The 7,704-nt window shown below is 40.7% G+C and overlaps 1 protein-coding gene across 1 annotated transcript in view; it reads left to right on the top strand.

Annotated features, from left to right (window-relative positions):
* The window catches only part of UBR1 (ubiquitin protein ligase E3 component n-recognin 1), a 182,526-nt gene extending 175,228 nt beyond the window's left edge, over positions 1-7,298 (top strand). The window contains 2 exon segments of the mRNA XM_017858436.1: positions 1,651-1,752; positions 4,703-7,298. Coding sequence (XP_017713925.1) covers positions 1,651-1,752; positions 4,703-4,844 — 244 coding nt within the window. The 3' untranslated portion in view covers positions 4,845-7,298.
* Positions 7,299-7,704: the final 406 nt, after the last annotated feature.

A 7,704-nucleotide genomic window follows, 5' to 3' on the forward strand; every position in this document is an offset into this window, starting at 1 on the left:
AAAAAAAAAAAAAAAAAAAAAAAAATGTAATCTTCCTGGAAGATGAGTTCTTTAAAATAAATAAAAATAAACAAAGTACACGTAGGCCAGGCACAGTGACCTATGCCTATAATCCCAGCACTTTGGGAGGCTGAGGCAAGAGAATCACTTGAGGTCAGTAGTTCAAGGTCAGCCTGGGCAACATGACAAGACCCCATCTCTATAAAAAATTAGCCAGGCATGGTAGCACATGGCTGTTTTCCCAGCTACTTGAGAGGCTGAGGTGGATGGGCTGCTTGAGTCTGGGAGTTCAAGACTGCAGAAAGCCATGATCGTGCCATTGCATTCTAGCCTGGGCAACAGAGTGAGATCCTCTATCAAAAAAAAAAGTCCATGTAAATTGTTAACTTTGGTTTGTCCTGTGATATCTTTATTTCATCTATTAACCCACCATTTCTCCTAGTCTTTCAGCAAAAGATTGAGGATAGAAAAATAGTCACTTATGGCTGGGCACAGTGGCTCACACTTGTAATCCCAACACTTTGGGAGGCCCGAGGCAGGCAGATCAGAAGGTCAAGAGTTCAAGACCAGCCTGGCCAACATGGTGAAACTCCGTGTCTACTAAGAATACAAACATTAGCTGGGCATGGTGGTGGGTGCCTGTAGTCCCAGCTACTCAGAAGGCTGAGGCAGGAGAATCGCTTGAACCCGGGAGGCGGAGGTTGCAGTGATCAGAGATCATGCCACTACACTCCAGCCTGGGCGACAGAGTGAGACTCCGTCTGGAAAAAAAAAATAGAGAAAAAAGAAAAATAGTCACCTATATTTATGAAAGAAGAGTTTAAGTTGCCTGCAGAGAAATAAAATTCAAAGTGGATATATATCCTTTTTCTTTCCACTCTCCTCATGTACACAGTTTCTGTTACATAAACCCAAATGTCTTTCTAACTGTGAAATATGTAATCATTACTCATAGGCATCTTTTGAACCAAGGGGAAAGAATGTATGGAAGCCAAACCTAAACACCTATTTTTAGGGAACCCACAGCAAATAAACCCACTACCTTACCCCAGCTGTTTATTTTATAATTTCTCTGTAAAGTACTTGCCCCTGTACATGTGTACGCAAGCCTTTTTTATGTCTGTTTCCCAAGAGACATAAAAGTCCCAGGTGCCTTCAGGGTGGCAGTGGCTCTTTCTAATCTGTAGTGTTTCAGGTGAGCTCTAGCCAGAAAAGCTGGTATACTTCCCTAGTTGATATTCTGTCTGACTTGAGGTTATCAGACTAGGAGATGTGATTCTGTGCTTCTGTGAGGTTCCCTCCCCTGTCCAGGTTGTGTCAAAATTAGAATAGAAACAACCCCAGCCACCATTTTCCAAGATGTCTGTGGCTGAAGTAGGACAGCTTCCTCCCTTCAACAGATTCTGTCAGTATCACTGATCTCATTTCACCAAATCCACTGCTCCTTTTCTATAGCTTCAACAGAAATAGCAATATGTGTTCTCTTTTATTTAGACAAAACATAATTTAGTCTATTTGTCTGTTTATATTGTCTGTATACTGAATTTCTAACAGATATTGGCCATGTCTTTTCTCTAGATTAACATTGATGCAGTGCCTATCATTTGCACACATACACTTAACCATATTCCTGTTGGTTTTCTCTTTCAGAATCAGAGAGTGCCGAGTGGTCCTGGTTGAAGGTAAAGCCAGAGGCTGTGCCTATCCAGCTCCTTACTTGGATGAATATGGAGAAACAGACCCTGGCCTGAAGTAAGATTTTTTTTATAATAGGAAGGTTTCAGTAAGTTCTCTTTTATATTGTTTGTTTTCTATTTCAGTCATATTATTGTATGTAAACGGTGATAGTTCTTTAATCACAAAAGGTAATTGAGGCCGGACACTTGGCTTATACCTGTATTCCCAGCACTTTGGGAGACTGAAGCAGGCAGATCATTTGCGGCCAGGAGTTTGAGACCAGCCTGGCCAACATGGTGAAAACTCGTTGCTACTAAAAGTACAAAAATTAGCCAGGCATGGTGGTGCGCGCCTGTAATCCCAACTATTCGGGAGGCTGAGGTAGGAGAATCACTTGAACCCCGGAGGTTGCAGTGAGCCAAGATCGCCCACTGCACTCCAGCCTGGGCGACAGAGGGAGATTCTGTCTCAAAAAAAAAGTAATTGAGAGCTACCTTTTACTTTTATTTTTTATTTATATATTTATTTTGGGAGACAGAGTCTCCCTCTGTCACCCAGGCTGGAGTGCAGTGGCACTATCTCGGCTCACTGCAACCTCTGCCTCCCAGGTTCAAGTGAATCTCCTGCCTCAGCCTTCTGAGTAGCTGGGACTACAAGGCACATGCCACCATACCCAGCTAATTTTTGTATTTTTAGTTGAGACGGGGTTTCACCATCTTGGCCAGGCTGGTCTGGAATTCCTGACCTCGAGTGATCCACCCACCACAGCCTCCCAAAGTGCATGAGCCACTGCACCCGGCCAAGAGCTCTTTTTTAAATGGCTTCAAATTTTAAATATTAAAAATGATGCCATTCTTTAGCACATAATTTTCAACAACTGTGTGCTTCTCCAAAATTTGAAGGTAGTATTTCTCCAAAATTTTTAAAGGCCCCAGCTATCCTAATGTTTCAATGTTCTATTATTTGTAATCAACATTTCTTCAGAATTGCTTAAAAGGATTCACACTGATAGTATACATTTGTAGTGTCCAGTGATGAAGTTTGGTTTAGAGATATTGTTTCCATTGCAATACTTGAACCTTTTTTTTTGAGATAGACTCTCACTCTGTCACTCAGGCTGGATCTCGGCTCACTGCAACCTTTACCTCCAGGGTTCAAGCGATTCTCCTGCCTCAGCCTCCCAAGTAGCTGGTACTACAGGCATGCACCACCACACCCGGCTAAATTTTTTTTGTGTTTTTAGTAGAGATGGGGTTTCACTATGTTGGCCAGACTGGTCTCAAACTCCTGACCTCAGGTGATCCAGATGCCCACCTTGGCCTCCCAAAGTGCTGGGATTACAGGCATGAGCCACCCTACCCAACTAAGACTTTTTGTTAGCCAGCTATATCAGCCTTCTTTCCTTCTGAGCATTAGCAAAATATTTATAATCCTGAACTTTTCTGTATCCTTCCCTGGTGGTAGGAGCTGGGGTCCTACTGATGGCTTATGAAAATGAGGTGACTGACAGTGATCTCAAAAGTACATATAGATAAAGATTAGACCTCCTTACAATAAACTCTTTGGTTCACTGAAATTTTGTTCCTTTGAAATATTGCTCAGAGGCTGGGCGCGGTGGCTCAAGCCTGTAATCCCAGCACTTTGGGAGGCCGAGATGGGCGGATCACGAGGTCAGGAGATCAAGACCATCCTGGCTAACATGGTGAAACCCCGTCTCTACTAAAATACAAAAAACTAGCCGGGCGAGATGGCGGGCGCCTGTAGTCCCAGCTGCTCCGGAGGCTGAGGCGGAGCTTGCAGCGAGCTGAGATCTGGCCACTGCACTCCAGCCCCGTCTCAAAAAAAAAAAAAGAAATATTGCTCAGAAAGAATAGGCTTAATAGATGGGGCTTGGGACCTTGGATCATACAGAGCTTTGTTTCTATTGGGATGACATTTGACCTGTCTTTGGTTTAGGGAGAAAAGCAGAGTGGTGAAAGTAGTTAATGACTGAGGATAGTCTTAGTTGTTCCACAAGGGTACAAAGCAGAGTTTTAAAATTAATTTGGCAGTTTAAAAATCCCCAACCAGGCGGCCGCAGTGACTCACACCTGTAATCCCAGCACTTTGGGAGGCCAAGGCGGGCGGATCACGAGGTCAGGAGTTCGAGACTAGTTTGGCCAACATGGTGAAACCCTGTCTCTACTAAAAATACAAAAAAAATTAGCCAGGCATCGTGGCGGGCACCTGTAATCCCAGCTACTCTGGAGGCTGAGGCGGGAGAATTGCTTGAAACCGGAAGGCAGAGGTTGCAGTGAGCCGTGATCGTACCACAACACTCCAGCCTGGGCAAAAAGAGCAAAACTCCGTCTCAAAAAAAAAAAAAAAAAACAAAAAACAAAATCCCAACCAGCTAGGCACTTCAATGTCTAAAGGAATTAGGATCTCACAGTTCTCCATTACTGGCAACAGCCAGACTTAAGTCATTTTGGATTAACTGTTATACAGTGTTAAAAACTGTGCAACTCTAGAATTTAATTATTTTATTAAATTATTTGCTAGTTATTTGCTGATAACCAGCCAGTTTGTCATATCATAAGAACAGTTACAACCAAACATCTCTGAGTAGCAAAATATAATTTTAGGGCCTAGTGTTATATGTCAGACCTAACCTCTACTGTGCAAAGATCATAAATTGAAGCTAGATAACAATATGAAGCCAAAAAGCTATTCAAGCTAACCACCAAAAAAGAATAGTGCTGCTTCAAGTTATAAACCTCACTGACCATTTAAGTGAGGTCCCATAATGCCATAGTATACCTGACCTATTTTATGAATAGTCAAGGAGTATATTTCTGCTTTATTAGCTAAGTAGCCTGTCAAGTTCTTAGTGATCAATGGTGAAGGGAAAATATCCCCTTTTAAGCCCTGTGCTGGTGAGTCCTCCCAGCTCCAGGAACATCTCAAGAGTGCATACCAATTTAGACAATAAAGATGTGGCAGTTACTAGATTCAAACTTACATGTTTTTTCTTTTTTCCCTAAAGGAGGGGCAACCCCCTTCATTTGTCTCATGAGCGATATCGGAAGCTCCATTTGGTCTGGCAACAACACTGCATTATAGAAGAGATTGCTAGGAGCCAAGAGACTAATCAGATGTTATTTGGATTCAACTGGCAGTTACTGTGAGCTCCAACTCTGCCTCAAGACAATCACAAATGACGACCAGTAATAAAGGCTGATTCAGAATTATGGAAAACTTTCTGAGGGCTGGGGAAGTATTGGAGGGTCTTTTGCTCCATGTCCAGATTCACTTACATCAATAAAGTATTTCTTAATGGAGTATTGCTTTCAGTTAGCAAACATGCTTCACAGGAAAAAAGGACGTAGATGAATCTGTTTTATGTGCTGGTATTTCCAGATAATTTATTCCCCTTCATAATTTGTCTCATTTCATTTCATCCACTTGGTAGATGAAGTCACGTCAAACAGTTGTGGACATTTTTATATGTTGGTTAATTAACTCTTCTGCAATTTTGTATTTGGTGTTTTCCCCGCCAGTTTAGTTCAGCTGACATTGGATCACTGACAAGATTCTAATAATCTGTGATAGTCTTCCTTGCAGCTAAAGAAGAATTGCAGAAACCATGCAGTATACTTGAATTGAGAAAGATTCCAAATATAAATTTTTTATTATTTCTCTTTTAAGGAAATACCCCTAATGTGCCACCTGCTGCTATCACCACAAATTAAATTCAATCTCGATGTGGACAGGATGATTTCTGCCAATGTGGAAAAGATTTTTTCTCACTGTAGAACTCAAGAAAAGTTAGGGTAATGTATTTATTATTCATTCCTGATGGTACAAAGAGCTTGCAGTTCTGCACCTCTGAATACCAGTAGCTTTGTTGAGTTTTGAAATAATACTTAACATTTTCCAAAGGCAGATCTCGTTCTGCAAGGAGATTGTGGTACCATCCTATTTGACTCTCAGAAACCTCTTGTAATTCTGATGTAAACTATTTGTAGAATGAGGATAAGAAAATTCTCCCAATGAGTGGATCATGACATGAGTGGATCATGACAACTGTAAATTAGAACAATCGGATTTAAGCCAATTCCACAATCTTCTATATCTTTGTAAAAGACAAATCCTTGATGTTGTCTGTGTGCAACCTTTTCATAAACTCTGGTTTTATGACTAGTACAAACCACCAAAAAAGCCATGTGATCAATAGTCTGTGTCCTGTTATAACATGCTGTGGTTGAGCCATCTTGTTTATAAATAATAGAGCTCTCCTGAATTTGTGCATAGACTTCTTGATTCCTGGCTTTTATTTTTTGTATCAGGAAATTGTGATATAAAACAGCAGACAAAAGATAAATGGAAACCTTCCATTTTAACTTTATGTTGTTTCTGGGGTAATGTTAGAACCTTGAAAGATGCATTCAAAGACTGTATCTTATTTTGCCCTTGGCTACTAGTGTCTCACATACGTGTGTAAATGTTTTCTTACCTTCTTTTTGCTCAGCAAAGGCAGGCAAGTAAAATATATTTGCTAAGTGATTCGTGATGCACATTTGGGGCTAGATTTTTTTGATCCTTTTATGTAAAGAAAAGTGGATCTTGCAGTAAGGGATTGGCCTGAGCAGACGTCAGAATCACAATCATGATTTTCTGCTTGAATAATTATAATTCAGAAGGTATCCGGATAAATAGATACATCTCTAGTGAATAATTTGTAAAAATAACAGGTAAGGATCAGGAAATTCAGTATTCAGTTTGTCAGATTTGCCAGAATAATGAAAGTATTTGAACATTTGTGTTTGTTATGTAATTGTATTGAGTGGATTGTTTGGGAAATCTGGGCTAGAATAGGAAACAGAAGATGCTGACTTCTACCCTAATAGATGGGTCCCACTTCAGCAAAGATAAACGGACTTCCTTTTAGTCCTTTTTATATTAACTTCATAAATTCTGGAGTTAGACTCTCAAGAGGACAGAGGGACTATCTGGCAATGGCCAGCCAGACCTTTACTGCCAAAGAACCCATTTCATATTGCGTTCCACTGATTGCGATTGATTCCGATTTTTGCACTGTAGGTGAGCATATGTCTCAGTGCTGCCCCAAGCCCCAGGGATTTCTCATTATGTTCAAATGTCCTAGTGATTTACCTTAATCATTGCAAACAATTATGGTTATGAAGTTTACTTACAAACAAGCAACTGAGTCACTTTATTTTCTTTAGTGTAGTATGTGAAGGCACTGGTTCAACAGGATGGCTCCAGAACTGTGTTTTTCTAATGTTTGGTGAGGGGCTAGTGAGAGTTTTAATGATATGGTGAAGAAAAATATATCTGTATAATTAATTTATTATATTGGTGTATGGGCTGTGAGTTCACCTTTTAGTGGTCATTTGTCATTTCATAACAACTATGCATTTTGGTTCACTGTGATGATGATCTATATTTAGTGACTGCAACATGTTTATACCACTGATTCAAATTCCATCCATGATGAAGTTATACAAATAATGCATATATTGATAACTTTTATTGCAAAAATGTAAATTTAAAACTTGTATAATGTTCTTGTGCTTTTTAAAATAAAATATATGTGTATATTTAAAAAGAAAAAAAAAGGACTTCTCATGTTTGGGGATTTGGGTTTGAAGTATAAAAATCAGGCCGGGCGCAGTGGCTCAAGCCTGTAATCCCAGCACTTTGGGAGGCCGAGACGGGCAGATCACAAGGTCAGGAGATCGAGACCATCCTGGCTAACACGGTGAAACCCCGTCTCTACTAAAAAAAGAATACAAAAAACTAGCCGGGCGAGGTGGCGGGCGCCTGTAGTCCCAGCTACTCCGGAGGCTGAGGCAGGAGAATGGCGTAAACCCGGGAGGTGGAGCTTGCAGTGAGCTGAGATCCGGCCACTGCACTCCAGCCTGGGCGACAGAGCGAGACTCCGTCTCCAAAAAATAAGAAATAAAAAAATAAATAAAAAAAATCTGTGCCTAGGAAGACTCTCCAGTCAAAACCTTTGTCAGC

Source organism: Rhinopithecus bieti, unplaced genomic scaffold (assembly GCF_001698545.2).
Source record: "Rhinopithecus bieti isolate Rb0 unplaced genomic scaffold, ASM169854v2 scaffold_495, whole genome shotgun sequence".
Classification (NCBI taxonomy): Eukaryota; Metazoa; Chordata; class Mammalia; order Primates; family Cercopithecidae; genus Rhinopithecus; species Rhinopithecus bieti.